The following is an 18,900-nucleotide window of genomic DNA, read 5'->3' as shown; positions in this document are numbered from 1 at the left end:
ATTCAAACACTATTTGGTAAAATAGATTATTCTCAAGAACACCAATGTGATATTGCTGTAATTCAGTGCAAAGAACAGAAGACTCAGCAGCTGTGTCCTTTACAAACCTTTGTAATTATTTAGCTTAAGCAGATTTTTCACTGCTGCAGACAGCTTTGGTTATTGGTAGACCCTGTGAAATGCTACAGTAGGGATTTTGGAGATTCTCAAGCATGTAAGCAGTTTGGAGTCTACTGTATCTATTCGTGAAATGAAAATATAAACTAACCGTTATTTGTATAACCTGCTATGAAGCAATACTCTCTGAAATGGTGAACTTCTCTACATGGAAATAGCATGGAAATATTTCCATTCAGTACCCAGCTACCTCCACTCCTCTGGAGAGACATTCAGGTCTGATGCACTCGCTGGCCAGAGCACATCTAGCCTGGACCCAGCACCCTGAAACAATGTATTTCAGCTTGAGAAAGTTTTGAGTTGAAAATCCCTAGCTCATGATAACATTTTTCATCCTCTCCCCAAATCACTGATATATTAAAAAAAAAAGAAAAAAAAAGGACACAGAAGTATTCTTCCAAAAGAAAATGCTAATGTGTTGTGGTTTAACCTGGCCAGCAGCTGACCACCACACAGCCGTTCGCTCACCCTCCCCCCTCCCTCTCCGGGATGGGGGAGAGAAACGGGAAAGTGAAGTCTGTGAGCTGAGATAAAGACAGTTTATTAAGACAGGAAAATAATAATAACAATAATAATTATAATAGTATTACTAGTAATAACGTGTACGAAACAAGTGATGCACAATGCAATTGCTCACCACCCGCTGACCGATGCCCAGCCTATCCCCGAGCAGCCGGCCCCCCACCCCGGCTAGCCACCCCTATATATTGTTCAGCATGACGTCAGATGGTATGGAATACCCCTTTGGCCACTTTGGGTCAGCTGTCCTGGGTCTGTCCCCTCCCAGCTCCTGCTCCACCCCTAGCCTGCTCGCTGGCAGGACAGAGCGAGAAGCTGAAAAGTCCTTGGCTTGGTGTAAGCACTGCTCTGCAACAATTAAAACATCAGCATGTTATCAGCACTCTTCTCATCCCAATCCAAAACATAGCACCCTACCAGCTACTAGGAGGAAAATTAACTCTGTCCTAACTGAAACCAGGACATAATGTATGACACTTCTGCCAAAATTATATATAACTTGCTTGATTTCACAGCTCACAGGTATCTCCAGTTCTGATGACTCTTGCATTCTCAAGGAAGAAGGAATTTAAGTGACCTGAGCTCTCCATACAGATATGTTTCAACCCATGGCCCACACCAAGAACCACATGGTTCTTACTTGCCTTGTCCTGTTGGCCATGGCTCTCCACACTCAGCCCTTTTGTGCCTTATTCAGCTCCTGGCAAAGGCAAGGCTATATGGCTCTTTATAAGTAAAAAGATCATTTTAAATGGGAAAAAAAGTTAACTGAAGTTGGAGCCATGAAGAAAACATCTATAATTACTAGAAATCCTCTACAGCAGACTGAAGTGCTACCTTTCTTGTTCTGGAATCTGGCCTTAGGTTTACAACGTGTACTGAATAGTGAAATAATAGGGAGAAAATGCTAGTGTTGAGATGAGGATCCCATAAGCACTGTATGAGAAAGATAACCAATTGCCTGTTTGGCAATTGCTTTTCTCAGGTAAAATACATTTTTAAAATAAGATTACTGTATTATCTTTTTTATAACTGCTCAGCATTATTAAACTTTACTTAGTTTCAGCATCCTGGCCCTCATAAACTATGAATTGTAGTTAAAAGATTAACTAATTCTATACCATTAAACTGCAAATGAGAAAGAATTTGACACCCATTTTATCTGAATATAGATTAAATTACAACAGATTTTATTCATGCAATATTTTAACATGGAAAGGTAACTTCACTGTTTGAATAAAGCACGTAAAAATCATTCCCTTAAGATGGTTGCTTGAGTACTTAACAGGCTTCTTATTGGCATTCATCACAATGTTTAGGAATGGACTCCTGAGTATCCCATTTATACAAACTGCTGGTTATTCTAACACTCAAGACAAAACCAATAACTTCTGTAAGAAAGCTGTACTGAAGTCTGAGGAAGTCCTTAGTTTAATTCTACAGTTTTAGCTTGCTAGCTGTTAGATGTCTTTTGTTTATATCTGAGCATGGATAATTCCCTGCCTTAAAATAAAAATATTGGAGCATTCAGAACAAACTCAGGTGTATAAGCATGGACAGTGGCACCTGCTCTGTCCCTGCTGCCTGAGGAACTGAAAATAGCCACGTGCTGACTCAAAAGAAATGTGTCATCATTGCTTTGAAGTAGTTACAGATAACAAGAGAGATCAAGCCCAAACCTTTCAGTTTCTCTGAGTATTTCAAGTCTCAGCAAGACCCTTCAGCTCTCCACAATATCTCCCCAGGGTGAGGAGCTGAGCCCACAGGCAGCAGCACAGGGAGTGAGGGCCTGGCTGGCCCTCCTGGGAAGGAGCAATGACTCAGTGCTTGGGCAACAGATAACAGGTCAGCTCACGTGGAAATGGAAGTTTAGACTCAGTTCAGCCTCTAAACCCATAATATATACTTATGAATTATTTATTACCAGTGCAAGTGCAATGTGCTTGCAGTTTAAGCAACAGAGAATGTCATATGCCCCTCCAAAAAGAAATCTTATATAGGAAAAATGCCTGCTCTGCAACAGCTCTATGATATCCATTATATGGTCTATCAAACTTAATCCTTCTTGCTCATGACTTCTTGCCTCCATGTTCTAGCAGCTGCACAAACAGCAAGCAAATGACAGACTGCCAAAGATGGAGCCCACAGATCCAAAATAATCAGCTGGCTAGAAACAGAGCTGAGTTGCACTCACACTCAAAATGACTTGCCTTGGAGGAGCAGAGATAAATTCATTTAGCTGAGCCAGCAGATTATTTTTTGGTCTAAGAAGTATGAGCTTCAAGAAAACCTTCTGAAAGTGTAGGAAGTCTTCTTAAAAGACAGACATTGACAAGGCCCCCATTATTTCCTAAAGTGTTAGAGTAAATCTCTCTGATCTGAACTCCAATGTATTTTCTGTTAGTTATCTTTAGGTGGCAGTAAGGTAAAAGCATGGAGTAGAAAGTTAAGAGTAATCTGATGTATTTCTTGAGACCTTTTTCTCATGTACTGTGCTGGCTATAACATGTAAAGAGACTTCATAAACCACTTGCGTCTTCAGCAAATATCAAAAAAAAAACACCAAACAACAATTATTAGATTTGGCTTTATCCAAATCCTGTTCAAATGCAAACCTGTTGAATGCTGACACTATTAGTAAAATGGCTGGATATTATACTAGGTGTGCAGTAATTGAACCAAGAATCCCTGAGAGCAGAGTTAAGGTTCTTGGGTAGAGACAGACTCATACACTCCCATCAACAAGACGGAAGTACACTGAAAAGAAAAAAAAAGCTACAAGAAGCAGCAAGTTCACTGACAAATCCAACATCTGAATCAAGATTAAAATAGGGTTCCAAGGAGTAGTTGTTGATGTAGACGTCTATAGATTTTTACAAGAATTTAATTTACACTTTCCCTGTGTGCATCCCTTCCAAAGTCTTTCTTGAATCTAAAATGTAATGATGACAGTTCTCTGTAATCAGCGTTCTACTAGAGAAACAAACAAGCAAACAAAAAAAACAGGCTAGTAGGATAAAAACATACTCCAAATTTTTATCTAGGAATATAATTAGCTAAGTAACGTGACAGTGTCATGTAACATGCTAAGGCAAGTATTATATAGCCAATAAAGGTCTAACTTATACCATTAATATTTACAGTTGGAAGCAGGAGATGGCTGCAATCTAAGTGCTGCACCAACAAAGGCTCGCTGTTGACTTGATACCTTGTTGTCTGACAGTGTGAAACAGTCAAGTAGCTACTTACTTCATCACCACTTGACAGCATAATATTAATTCTAGGTAGCAACACATGACTGTTTTGCAGAAGCTTAGCACCAAATCATAGAATCACAGAATGGCTCGGGTTGGAAGGGACCTTAAAGATCATTTCTTTCCACAACCCCCCCCCCCGCCATGGGCAGGGATACCACAAATAGGACAACGAATTTCATAGAACGTCTTGGAGATTGTAAGTTTAGTTGCTTCACAGAGTAGGGATGGAAAGTATTTGTCAATTATGGACTAGAACAGGAATCTTAATTCTGTTTCTACTTTACTGCCCCCCCTGCTTACTGCCTCCCCAGCTTACTGCTGATCTCAAAGGTCTGATTTCAGAAATAAAAGATCATCTACCACTAACTTTGCTCTTTGAAGAAGAGATCTTTTACCTCAGCTGCTGTGAGCTGCAAATTGGAGTTCTGAGCAACCAGTTCGGTGCCCTCAGTTCAGATTCTGCAAATCCATTAAAGTTAACTGAAATTGATAACACAGAACACAACTGAATCATGCATAGTGAAAACAATGTGCATTGATACATATTGGGGTGGAGAAGCAATGTGCAGGTATTCGCTTAAATCGGGTTTGTGCTGCCAGACTGAAAATACCTAAGCAAAATATTTCGTAATGTTACCTAATACAGAAAAAGAAAAAAAAAAAAAGAAAAAAAAAGAGAGAATCTAGAATCAAAGAGAAAGAGAGAAAAAACATGCAAATTTCAGAAAATCGGAAGTTTTCATTAGAAATGGGTTAGTTCCACTCTTGGCATAGCTGCTGATAGTATATGTTGTCATTTCCTGCCCTATTCTCTTACCCAAACACTGTCATTCTCATCAGCCCCATCTTCAATGTTACAGTATCATCCTTCACATGCTGGTCTGCTCCACACCTACACAATTAATGAAGAAAACCACTGTGAAATTCATTCCTCTTTCTCATCATTTCACTTAATCCATTCTGTCTGCTGAATCTCTCTTCACCTCTTTTCTTCAGGAACTGTCCTGCCCTCATCTTCAGCACTGTAGCACCTTCTCCTATTCTTCTCCTCCTGCTTTTGGGTCTAACCTACTGACCTCCACCTCCTTTACTCTCCTATGACAACAGACACAGATGTCCTCAAAAGGCCACTACTGTGCATTCTTCCAAATCCCTTTTCAGGAGTAATTTTTACCGTGGCAACTATGTGGATGCAGTAAACTCAAACCAGCTAGATGCCAGACAATGACAGAAAGTTACTGTTTTCAGCAATAGTCTTTTGATTTTAAATATTATCCATTCCTTCCTGTGAGAAGCTTTCCTGGCAAGGCTTTAATCCACCACCAAGATTTATTCATATAGAATCTGCTGTCTCAAAGCTGTAATGCAAATATCCCCTACATAGAAACAATACCTGATGTACTGCTCTGTTGCCATGTACAAAAATAATTATATATGATACCCCAAAGCATTTCCCAAGCTGGAAAGTGATGTTGCACCCCAGAGACTGACACCTTTACTAAAACACTGTCATACTATTTGTCTAGTCTGCAATGTAGCAGCTATGGGACAAACTCCTCAGCATGATTTACCTGGATTTAAACCAGCTATAGATTTTCTCTCTTACCCTTTCAAATTGCAGCAGATGGTTAAGTTTCTACACCAGAGGCTGTCAATAGAATTTTAAAAGGCATCTCATAACAACACATTGGAGCTGCACATTTAATCTGTGCCGCACCAGCAAGATGATCTTAAAAAGAGCTGGAGCACTCTTACAAAAATTAGCGCTGGCAGTTGCTGCAGAAATGCTATCAAGGAGTTTTCAGAAAGCTTGCAGCTTAACGACAGCTTACCTCCCGAACTGCCAGCCAAATCATTTCTCTGTGTGTAACCAACACTCAGCTGCCTGGGAGAAAAGGCATTTAATACTCTGTTCTGCAAGACACTGATCCACCAAAATATGTAATGGAGATTTTAAGGCACTGCTTAGGCACTTAAGGGTTTTCTTGAGTCCATGGCTCAGCTCACAAAGTATACTACTGAAAAAAGAAGTATTATTTCTTCTACCTAAGACAGACCATCCCAGACCTATTAAATACCATCATTATTTTTGACTGGGACACTTCCATTAAATAGTTAATATACACCAGGCATCAATACTCCAAGTATTAAGAGACATAATAATTATCGTATATAGTCTGTTCGTTAGATATGAGTTCATAAAAGTAGGCTTTTGAGTTTGAAAGCTACATCTAAAAAGCTAATATTGTAAATAGAAGGCTACCTAAGATCAAGGCCAATGTGGATAACACCCTTGCTTTAACCAAAGGCTGCTCTGGAATTAGCTAGAACATTTTGGAGAGCCACCTACCACCTTTACTTTCCAATTTCTTGCTCCACTATAAAACAAACTATAGAACAAACTTCCTCGCTACCTTCTGAAGTGTCACAACAGTGAGACTTTACATGACAGGAGGGAAGCTGTCAGAATTTCTTACAATGAACTTAAATCCTTGCAAGCCCAGCCAAATCATAACTATCCATTGTTTCTGACTTCTTCATTTTCTCACGGGGCACTAAAGATATAATTCTTCCTTGATAAAACAGATTGCATTTTTCTAATTTATAACTGGTCAATCCAGATGATCAATTTATAGCTGCTAAAATGAATTCTCTCTATATTTCTGCTTTGATTTCATGAAGAATTGTCAGACAACTAAAAGTTGACATTTTCCAGGGAGGAATTCACTCAAACTGTCATATTGCAATGAAGACAAACTATTCAAACTATATTTTTTAAACAAATGTATACTAGATGAAGTTTTTGTTTTGTTTTGTTTTAAGAAAACATTCAGACCGAAAAAAAAAAAAAGGTTACTTACCTACGAACATTCTTCTTCAAGGTGTGCTGTCTATACTGTGGCTGTTCTCCACATATCAAAGTGGTTTTGTCTTCAGTAATGTCCATGCCGCTACAAACAAGCTGTGGGGGGGTCTCATTCAGGTACTCCAGCAATGGGATTGCCTTTTCCTGCGGATGGCAGGAAGATATCTCAGAGGCTGATGGAAGAAACAACAATGGCAATCAGTGAAAATTCAAGACTATTTACAACTCTATACACAGTACAGATAGATTTTCAGAGGACTAAAGAGATAGGTGTGGGATGACAGGACAGCCTCCTCTCAAGGGACATGGTGTCAGAGGGAGAAGATTCCTCCATTTTTTATCTAAAAAATAATTTGTCATTTCCAATTGCCAGTGCAGGGTTTGTCTCAACTGGACATGAATCTGCTCCGTTTAAGAGTCCTAAATAGTTCAAAAGTGGTTCAAATCTGCAGCCTAACAACTCGGTCACACAGCTCCTGGAACCTGGTGGCTGGTGTTTAGCACAGGCTGAGCAGCTACTTTTTACAGATGGTGCAAGGCAGAGCAGTAGGTGCTTGGTTGTGAAGGTGGAAAAAAATCATGTGCCACTCATTTAAAGTACTTATATTGGAACAAAGTCAGTCCATAGATTTATGGCCACTTTGCTGCTGTTGAAAATAAACTGTAGTCCCACAAGCTGGGGTTATCAGTGCATCTCATTAGAATTGATTTGCGTATTACTTACTGGATTTCTTCTAGAACCACTGGGATTCTTACTTGAAATCAACTTTTAATGGGATAATTTGCTGATAAGATGGTTATAAATCCTCAATGAAATAAACTCAGCATATCTATGGGCCTTCTAATCATGCTAACGGCTTTTCTTTGGCTGCTCATTATTATCCCTATATGCCCCCAAACCTTTCAAAGTAATTCTGACGTGGATTAGTACCACTCAAGCCAATCATCCCTCATTACTTTAGCAAATGGTTTTGATTTGGGAGCAGTAAATCTGGATGGCATGGATCAGACTTTCTTACCGGGAATGAAGTGATAACCTCATGAGTGGTGTCAGGACTCCAGATCTGGGGACTTCACCAGCGAAAGCTCTAGTGCACACGAGCAGCTGCAGAATTCCCAGAAAGCACCGCACATGACAGAGAAGGGAATTCTCCAGGGCTGGGCAATTCCTGTATTTTAAAGCTTATTTTGATGTCTCTGTCTTGCAAAGCATCCAGAATTCAGCATATTTCTATGTGAGTGCTGAAATGAAGGATGATTAAATCTTAATGCCCAGCAATAGAGGCATGCATCTGCTTTCAGAGCATGTTATGCCATTGCTTTCACATCCTAAAGGCTGTGGCCCAAGCCATGCTTCCCATGCAAAGCTCATACCCAGGTAGCAGTGTCCCGAGCAGCTTGTGCTACTTCTCTCTCACGCATGCAGCAATCGCTGCTCCGGCACCACAGCTCTCTCCTCTCTGGCTCTGGCTCAGCACTTGGTGTCTGGGGCCGTAATTCTCATCCCCCATACTGACATAAAGCAGGATTAGATCAGCTAAGTCATGCTGATGTAAAACACACAAGAGGAAGAGGCCCTTTGTATTTTGCTGGCTCCCTTGTGCTGTTCCACTTGACTTTGACATTTGGCACATATGGAAACATTCATAGATAGCAAATCTCTAATGTTCTCCTCATAAAATAACTGTTTGGAAGACATCTTGTTTAAAGATAACCATACATATAGGAGACTGCTATATGCTACCTCGTGACCTGGGCATTCATGACCCAAACTGTTCATCTACAGAGCAAATCAAGGAACCAAGGCTGAACAGTTAGTCTACAACCAAATGAAATAACCAAATGAAAAGAAAAACTTCTATTCATAATTTTATCTAAATATTTGAAATATTTTTAACTTAACAGTCTAAAAACTTAAAAAGAAAAAGAATCAACTTTAAAATAAAACCAAAAGTGAAAAGTCGAAAGACCTTGTTTCAAAAAAATAAATAAATAAATAAATCCTGCATTTACTTCTGTCTTTGCAGATAAAACTATTCACTACATGAAAATTTAGTTCAAGAATATTTTCCTTTTAATTATTACTAATTTTTATTTTTTATTTTAATTTTACCCAAATAAGTTTGGGCAATATAGCCAAATAACCTTGCTCTGGCTGACATCCAAAGACACGTAAATAGAACATGCTATGTAAAACATCTTAGAGAGAAGCAGTTTGACCTTCTAATTTTAGCCAGCTTCATTTTGTTTGTATTACCATGACACATGACATCATCTTGCCATCAGCACCCATTACCAGTAAAGATATAGCTTTAACAACAGCTACTGTGTTTTAGGGGCAGGGGAACTCTCACAACTGGTCCCGTACTGGTTACCTTCTAGCAAGGCTTGTAGGTTCATTCAGGTCAGAAGAGCCCTCAGGTGGTCTTGCTTTGGCAGCAATATGTTTCTGAAAATACTGCTCAATGCTTTTTTCTCTTTGGGATCACCAGTTACGATTAGTTCAGTATCATCACCATCAAATACTGTGAGGAAAAGACACAGAGATGATCAGAGACAGAACTTCTCTGATGCTTTTTCCAGATCAGCCAGTTCATTTTCCAAATTAACTGAACTGTTCAGCCATCAGTTACAAAAGAAGCAGTTGATTTTGATGGGACCAGACTGCAGAGCCTTCTGGCAATTCTGCTATCAATTCACTGCGTCTGCTAAGGGGGCTACCTACGTCGTAAAACTTGGGCAGTGATCTGTGGGCTGATGAAGCAAGGGACAGTACAAGGGACAGTAGATTTTTTGGGTTAATAGGAAATTCACCCAAATGAATGCATAAAGACCAGTTTTTTCGTATTTAGAAATTAGAAGCGATATAAAAGCAGAATTAAAGTTAGACTGTGTATCATCTGATCATGGGGAAAAAAAAGAAAAAAGAGCTCAATTGACTTTAATCAGTGAGGTAACTTATTTTTTTTTAAACTTACTGGCTCAAGAGGAAGTATTTTGTCCAACCCAGATACAGGCAATACGTGCAATTTTCAGTATTTTTTGAAGTTCAGGTCACTGGTAGACCAAACCAAATGCAATGATCTTCTCTCACCATAAATGTTATTAAACAGAAATTAGAATTGCAGCAAAATGTCTAGTGGATTGCTGCAATGTGCTATGAATAAGGTTTCTCTAATAAGCAGCTATTGGGAAAAAAAATCCTTTTATAAAGATTTCAACCTGAGAATGAGGTTTAGATATTTGATTGCATTTTAACAATTTACAGTTGTTTTTTCTCCCCAACTCCTCTGCATTAAACTTACCCTTAAGAAAGTGCAATTTGAAAGATATCATTAAAAGAATGTCTCCATAGATATAGGCATACTTACAGCAGAAAGTAAAAAAGTATGGACAAGAAAATGGAAAAATAATTTCAGAAAGTTCACATATCGAATACAACATAATACCATCCATCAGCTTATGGTAGTATATTTCTTTCACCACCATCAGGTTCAACCCCAGGATGAGAGTTGGCCTAAACTATCTTATTCCTCAATTTCCCAGAGCAGAAAATGAAAATAATAAACAGCTTTTGAGAACAAAAATTGCATTAAAAATTTGCAGTCTTTCTGAGACATCAGGTCCTTCCATAGACTCTCGTTGAGTCTAAGAGTGCAGAGAAAAACTCAGTTCTCAAACATATCGGTAACACATCTCCAGATGAAATGACCTTCCCAATCCTACAATTTAAAAGACCAACATGTTTCATGTCACCTTATTTTACGGTTGGACTCATATGGCCTGTCACTTGCACTGGATTATTTCTATTGGAAAAAAAATGCTTTAAAAAATCATAGGAATTGTACACAGGCATCAAAGACAGAGGAAAATAATACCCCGGCGCGTTATGCATCCCCTAGAGAGAATGCCTGAGATCAACTTGCTTTTATTATTATAGCTGGACCTTTTACATCAGCATGGAGGTGCAGAGAAAAAAGAGGCAGGATTGTTTTATCATTCTTCCCCTGGCACTGTCAACCTGAGCAGTGCGAGTCCAAGCACGGCACACAGGGCATTGCCACAGAAACAACACATTGGATCCATTGCTGAACGCAGAGTCATTCTCAGAACCATAATTGCACTTCCTTAGAAATGACGAGTAAGCAGGTCACTAAAATATCCTGTAACATGCAGTATCTAACTGGGAAACCTAGCTTTGACCTGCTATTTTCCATTTCTAAATATTTTGGGATTTGAAAGTTCACCCTCGAGCACACACTCATCTATGGCAGTTCAGCTGCCACTCGTAATATAAATCAAAAAATGATGGATGGCAGAATCTGCCCAGAAGTTCAGTTCCTTCCAGGGTCATTCTGTCCGCAGTGACCACTTTTCTGCAGCATCCACATCACTTCATCGGCTACCCTCACAACATTTAAAAAAAAAACCTTAAATACAAAAGCACATATGTAGATGTGTATAAAACATTCAACTACTCTAAAATTTCCCTGGTCTAAAGCTTTTTAACTGGCAGATTTGTTTATGCGCACTGTGCCTTCTGACATTATCACGTTTTCTACTGCTGCATGAAAACAGAAAGAAAGTCATAGCATCCTTACATTCATCCCATACTGTACTGGTTGTGTTTCTATAGATTAAGCTGCAAAGCTTATGTGTAGAAGAAGAGATGGATGAATATTTTAAAGCATTTGTGAGATATACTGATACTCATTTCTCACTGAATAGATGTCAGTTATGTTCATGTGCAGTCTCTATATGCTTATTTCATGCAAACATGCTGGTAGAAAAAAAATACTGGCAGGAATTTCTGTAGAATAGTTACAAATATTTACAGTAAGCAAATTTTCTATATGCAAGTATTCACAGAAACTTGACTTCTCCAGCAAGAGAAACAGAAATGTGACTGACTATATAGCCAGTCAAAATAGCTTGCGTTTAACTCACAGTAGCAAAGACTAGCAATAACATGTTCACAACAAAATTAAAGAAAATGAATTATTATTAAAGTGATTAAGCAAATAATTGCTGAATTACCACTACAGTCCAAGAAGCATTAGCTGACAGACTATTTTCAAGCAGAAAGGAAGTTGCCAAATTAAAAGGGTCATTACATGAAATTCATCCAACTCTGCCTTGTGTGTTAATACCCAGCAGTGAGTGTGCAATTTTCTAAAGAGTCCAACGAACAAACTCTGGAGGGGGTAATTTACTTCTCTTCCAAAATAATGGCGCTTCAGCAGTATGTCCTTTCTGCAAAGTCCTGTCCATAGAAGGATTTTTTGTTTTCCTTCCATGGTAGCTCAAGTGTATCTCTGTATTCTCTTGACATAAATTATATTGCAATTATTTCAATCCTTCCAGTTGACAACTGACTTGATCTCGAACATATTCACCTCCATTGGCTCAGTAATGCTGGCCTTGTTATTGATCCTCTTCTTGGCAGTTGTGGTTTCAGTCATTGCTGCCAATAAACGGGCGACACAAGGGACCTACAGCCCCAGCCGGCAGGAGAAGGAGGGCTCCCGCGTAGAGATGTGGAACATGGTGCAGCCACCGCCGATGGAAAGACTGATTTAGAGGAAGGCTCTCCTCCATCCTGGAAGACGGCTGAATGGGGACAGTGTACATATGTTAGATATGTTCATTTGCATTCTGATACTGGGAACACCTGCTACAAAGATTACAATGACTTTGGGCTTTCAGTATTTTCAACATTTTCCTTTTAATTTCAATAATACTAAACATCTCCTAGCATTTACGTGAACCACTGCTATTTATCACCGTTTTGGACCAACCTGTCCAAGGACAATTTTTATTTGCACTGGAAACTTCAGCCTTGGTAATCAGCAGTAGGCATTACAGACAGTAATGGTTTCTGGGATACTTCTAAGTGCCTGTCTCAGACACAACACGAGTAACAAAACACATCTCGTTTGTGTTTTCCTTTGCCTGCCTAGCAATCACTGCTGCAGAAGGCAATACAGACAAATCAAATAACCCTGCACCATAGACTTCTAATTCTGTTATCAAAGGGTTTAGTACTAGAGCTGTGTCTCAGCATATCTACTTTCATATGTTAATCAGGGATTAAAAGGAAGCTGTGCAAGAACTCTCCAAAATAAATGTTTCAAACGTTATTGGTTTTATTTCCTCCAGTTCTCTCATTTTCTCTGAAGCCTCTCCATTTTCTACCAAAAAGAATTTCACTTTCCACCTCCAACAAATGCATGCATTTCTCTGAATATAAACAACTATGTCCTGAAATATCCAGCAGACACAACCTGACCTTTTAGCAGACATGAAAATAAAACATTCTAAGCAAATTCTGCACATGCATACTACCACCATTTTCTCATTATGATTTTACCCGATGGTCCAAACTATTGCCTTTCCCATCGCCAACATATATTGGCTGCCAAAAAGGCAAGCATGCTTAAAAATGTTTCTCAATGCTCATGGAAAATACCAGGAAGGCAGGAGCACTGGCTTGGAAATAATGAAAGAGCATCTCAACAGTCCTGGAGTTCAGACATCCATATAGGCACAGGCAAATTATTTTTTGTATCCGCATTTTCCTGTTTTGAAACAGGGATAATATCACCGTATTCCTCAGTAGCAAAATTATTGCAACTATTTGTCAAAAAAAAAAAAAAAAATAGCCACAAATGTGTAGAAGGGAATGGATTAACTGGAAAAGTTTGGAAAACTATTGTAATGAAAGAGACATTTGAAAATCTTCAAGTCCATTTAATGATCTTTCTTACAGAAGGAAAAGATATTCCAAAAATAGACCCAGATCAAGGTTTTTGTTTTTTTTTTTTGAACTGTTGAGGCAAATTTTAGCACTAACTCATCCAGCTGATTTTCACACGTAGTGAAGAAATTAAAGCACAAACTCATTGCTCCCATACAAATTGAACCTACAATAAAGAGGCAACAGAATGGAAAGTTCATGGTGGTGTTTTCTTTTTCTTGCAGCTCAGATGATCTGTTCCTGTGGTTGTGAAATATCCCAGATACACACATCCAACTTCCCATGGTTATTCCAGGAGTTGTATTATAGAGCACACACACTCAGTATCCATGTGTTTAAGTGATCATTTTAACTAATGATCAATACATAATTTATTTTCAATGATTCCCTTAAGGGATTATTTAAGATCGATGTCACTCATGTCACTCACACGTATTTCCTTGTTAGCTGATTAGCAGTAATTCTGATAGCAAGCACTTTCTCTTTATTTTTGAAGTCCTTACAGATATTTTTCAAAACAAGGCACTACAGTAGATGGGAGTGGATGGTAGAATTCAAACTGAGTTAAAAGAGCAGAATTTTAGATGAGCATAATGCAGTAACAACACAAATGCACAACAGATTTTATTCTAGCCCAGTTTGCAGCTTTACTACTGAAGCTTATGAATTTAAATGCAATCATTGCAAAGCTGCAGTTTAAATCCAGAGTTCAAATGGCAATAAGGAAAAAAAGAAAAAAGTTACCAAAAATATGGCAGTAAGAAATAGAGATTCAGAGAAGATCTTTTTGAATCATGGCATTATGTAATAATTGAAACTCTTAGTTCAGCCCAGCACTTGCCCTGTGAGACACTGCCAAGTCATAATAAAGAATACTATAAAGTTTGTTTGGCACGATCACTCCTCGAAATACATGCATATTTGAAGAAAATAAGAGGTTGATTTTCAGCGTGTACGGTTTGTGGTAGATAATGCTCAGCAAATGAGACTGCAAAGAACGGTGTGTGAGGGTGAGCCATGACAGAGGTGTGCTTTGTGCAGATTCCTACACACGTGGCTTACGGCTCACTGAAAAAACAGAGACCCGAAGACGAGGCAGCTCTCTAGGCAGAGATGGCAAAGATGGTAATGTGTGAGAACAAGAGGGCAAGCAAGAGGTATGTGGACAAGAAGAGCTGAAAGGTTGCAGGCAGGGAAGGACTTGGGGACAGAGAGCTCTGAAAATGAGGGGGAAACTAGAAGCAGGAATTGGAACTGGGAGCAAGGAGCAGCAGTGGCTTTGAACTAGTAAAGCAGATGCAGAGAAGATGCTTCCACATACCTGCTTTATGTTCTTGCATTTCTGCTCAATGATAATGGTTGTATAAGCTAAAAGGAGAAGAAAGAGGAAAGAAAAGAAAAAAAAAGTTAAGATCCCAGTGAATAATGTAGAAGGAGAAAGAAAAATAGAAATAAACTCAGAGAAAGCAGCAGAAGGAGGTAATAAAGATTTAACTTTGAAGTCAACCCTTCTTTGAGCAGTAGGTTGGAGTAGATGACCTCAAGAGGCTCCTTCCAGCCTAAATTGTTATATGATTCAAAGAAAAAGGACAAAAGACAGAAAGCACCTGAAGATGGAGGTCAGTTTGCATGGAGAAGTAACCTGAAGGAAAGTGTTATTGTTCACAGTGAAAGACACAGCAAGAATAAAGAAGTGGCTGGAAACTCATTTTCTGTTCTGCTCAGTGGTTTGACTTTCTGGACGAAATTTTGGAGACAGCGGGAAAACAATCTGTAATAAAACATCCAAGAAAGTGTTGTCACGCAGAGAATCTATAGGGCTGAGAAAGATACCCAGCAATGGGTACAGAGAAAGGAAGAGACAGGAGATGAAAGCCTGAAGAGTTTTCATACAGACCAAATAGAGCTCTGGAGGAACATGCTACTAAAGTATTAAAAAGACACCCATAAAAGCACAAAAAAGGGAAAATTCTCATGGTGAAACATGAGTGTGGTTTGTAGAAGGTAAGTCAGGGAGACAGAAGGCAGGGGAAAAGCCTTTAAAGTAGGATTAGAATAAATCAGAAGTGACTGCTGTCTGTCTCAGCAGAGAGGAAATGATGAAAATAGGAGTGGTGAAAATTCACACAAAAGTAAGGGGAGAAAAGGGAATGAAAGCAGACGACACTTGAGGAAGGTGGAGGTAAAAGCTGGATTGCAATCTTTCAAATGCAGTGAGGGTGAAGCGGGGTGTTCATAATAGCGAGGCCATGGAAAAGAGGACAGTGGTGAGTCAGGGCATGGAAATTGCCTACTGAGGCAGATCGGTATAGGGTAACTTCGAGGGAGGGAGTTTTATTCCAAATAGAGATTAAAATGTGAAATATTTAAAACCCTACTTACAATCTTATAAGAAACAAACAAGAAAGGGACCAAAGCTGAATTAACGAAACAACATCCAAAGAAGGCAGGGAGTCAGACTCTGCAGCTGAAAAAGCTCAACAGCAGCCTGGAGAAGCACAAAAAAGCCCAAAGCTGTGGCTATTTAACATGCTGTAGCAACCATGGTGAGGAAGCCTGACCCTTTCAGGCCATATCTCAGCCAAGGAACAACAGTTAAAACAAAGGGGAATACATTATACAGAGTGAAATAACATCTTTACTAAAATTTAAGCCAAGGATTAGGACTGATAGAGCAAATGCCAAGCCATTTACTGCTTCTCAGCCCAGGGATATAACAGAATATGTAGAGAAGCACGGGCATTCAGAGAAGAGCAATAACATAACAGTTGTGGAGAGAATGTGTGTCTCCACACAGAAGACCTAAAATATTTTGAAAATATATTTGCTATCTCCTCATTTGACTTTAAAGCCAAAAGTAAAATAATTTGTTCACAATCACTTGCAGCCTACCCATTCAAGGAACAAACACGTAATATGCTCCCAAGCGTTATACATTTGAACTTTCTCTTCACTTCTAACAGTCTTGTACAAAGGAGAAGGTGCTAAGGTAGAACACACAACCTGCTCTGTCTGATTCCTCTGAAGATGCACAGAAGCATGGGAAGGATGAAGCACTCCCCTTTCACTGTCCACTCCCTTTTCCCATGGAAAGAGGTGATATCCAGCCTGCAAAGCAGCAAAGAGAGCCTTCTGACAGTTACAGGAGAATTTACATTAGCCAGAATATAAATATTGTGGCCAGAATTCTGCCAGCTCAAAGTGATCATGGTGTATCATTGCATAATGTGCCTTCTCCACCTTATGTAAAATTAACCGCTCCTTCTCTGTATATACATAGTATGTTTATAGCTTAGTTGGTGTATTCATGTTACTATTTTGCTGTGTAAATATCAAAATGACCAATAAATAAGGATTATATTGAGCCACATGCAACTTATATTTGTTGCTTTATGAGACTGTTTCATTATTTCCTTTACAAAGGAAATTATCCTCATGCCAGAACTATATATGCAGTTTAAAAAGTCAGATTTGCTGTTTAGAATTGAGTGATGGAGGAACATTTTCCATATGTGGAAATAAGATGGAAGTGCTTTGTGCACAGCAACCTGCACAGTAACCTGCTGCATCCTCTGATGTCTGCACCCATCGATGGTACTGTGCTCATCCAAGGGAGAGGTCCTGTGCCACATCCCACGGTGGCATGAATCAATACAGCTTCGGTGCAGCTAGTTTATACAATCCAAGAATCTCATGCTCTGCTTTTCACATTACTGCACACTTTCCAGCACTGTGGACAAGTGTAGACAGAAAAATGGCAGAGCAGCAAGAATTTTCTTGACTTAATGCAAGTCCCATTTTCACAAGGTGCATTCTGCTCACTCCAACAGTTTCTCTGCTACTTTTTCAATAAAGATCAATAACCTCAGAAACCAAGGTTCTTACTGCCACAAAGACAGCAGCTAGCTGCAACTGAAAGGATCCCCTTGGACATATCCAGCGACGGTAATGCTTCTTGTTGCACTGCAAGCTCCCCTCCAGCCAGGCTGGTGATGGCTGCAATCCCTCCATTCTGTTCCAGGGCTACATCAAGCACTACTAGTTGTTCCTAACTATAAATGACTGAACAATTTTGTATTTTTCAGAAGTTTAAATGAAGGTGCATTTATTGTTCAAATGCACGAGTTATTGTGGGAGTATTTGAGTTTGCCAAGGGTCTCTAGGAAGTTTAAATCAGTAGCAACCCTTAAAGAACATCTCAAAAAAAAAAAAAAAAAAAACAAAAAAAAACACACCATGCTTTGCCATTATTTTAGTAACTGGACACTAAAAGACTTTTCTCTGCCAAGCAATTAACGCTAACATCATAACCTAGCCTTGAGGGTTTGAAATGGAAAGCATTGCTTTTCTGTCTTCTCCAGCAGATGAACACAGCGGTGGTGAAGTCTGGCTAGTGATTATTGTTCAAGAAGATGCTAATCGATAATGAACATCCCCCGTGTTACAACTTTAAATAAAGAACACAGCTGATACACTTCTAAAAACAACCATAATAAATACAGGCCCATAGCAGAAAGCTTGTCCCCTAATAGGAGACAGCGAATTCTTTTTTCCAGCCAAAACTGTCTGAGCTGTTTCATACAACTTAAGCCCTGAGTCTCCTGCAAGTCTCATTGCAGGACAAACCTCACATTTGTAATGTCACACAATGTCAGTAATCACCGATTGGAGAATTTTGGCAAAGCTCCTTTTCCTATTCTGTTCAGTCACCTCACAGATGAAGAAAACTGACACCTCTGAAAACAATTCAAAGCCTGAGCATCAGATTAGACATTGTAAGTCAATAAAGTTGAACGGGGAGTAGCTGACAACACTAAAATTTTGCCTATTGCAAAACGTCACAGTTGAATGAGTGGATGGGCTTTCATGCCCCAATGAAGCACGCACAGGCTTCAAACTACTGGCATGTGTCAAGATGCTGCAAAACCTAACATTTATAAAAGATGCATCTGGTGCATATTTATGGAGAGCAGAGTAAGGTCTTGTTTAAATTGCACACATGAATTTGATGTGGAGAACGGGCGACACCCTATGCCTCACGGTAAAAGCATGTTTTAACCTAAACTGCCTCCATCTATAATGCATGCCGTGAGGTGTGAAGGCCTCTTGCACATCGAAAGTCAGAGTATAAATTATGAATCAAGGCACAGGTGGAGTCCTGAAGGCCAAACAGAGTTCTCATTTCATTGGTGTTTTTTCTGGGTTTAGGCTCCTTCTGGTTTTAGGCTCCTATATTTATGAAACAAAAATGTATTGAGATTTCATGCTCTAACCAGCCTGAGCAACTTTTGTTAATACTTTCATTTGGTTTCATAAAAGTTGCT

General features: G+C 39.2%; 1 protein-coding gene across 5 annotated transcripts in view; it reads left to right on the top strand.

The window, feature by feature from the left end:
* Positions 1 to 17,855, top strand: part of CRB1 (crumbs cell polarity complex component 1) — a 106,473-nt gene extending 88,618 nt beyond the window's left edge. For 4 of the 5 annotated variants that reach the window (XM_040565508.1, XM_040565512.1, XM_040565513.1 and 1 more), the window contains one exon: positions 12,184 to 17,855. In XM_040565508.1, the coding sequence (XP_040421442.1) occupies positions 12,184 to 12,399 (216 nt within the window). In that variant the 3' untranslated portion in view covers positions 12,400 to 17,855. The remainder of the gene's footprint in view (positions 1 to 12,183) is intronic. The other variant, XM_040565511.1, reaches the window with a different exon arrangement.
* Positions 17,856 to 18,900: the final 1,045 nt, after the last annotated feature.

This window comes from Cygnus olor, chromosome 8 (assembly GCF_009769625.2).
Source record: "Cygnus olor isolate bCygOlo1 chromosome 8, bCygOlo1.pri.v2, whole genome shotgun sequence".
Lineage (NCBI taxonomy): Eukaryota > Metazoa > Chordata > Aves > Anseriformes > Anatidae > Cygnus > Cygnus olor.
This window is presented reverse-complemented; position numbering and strand designations above follow the sequence as displayed.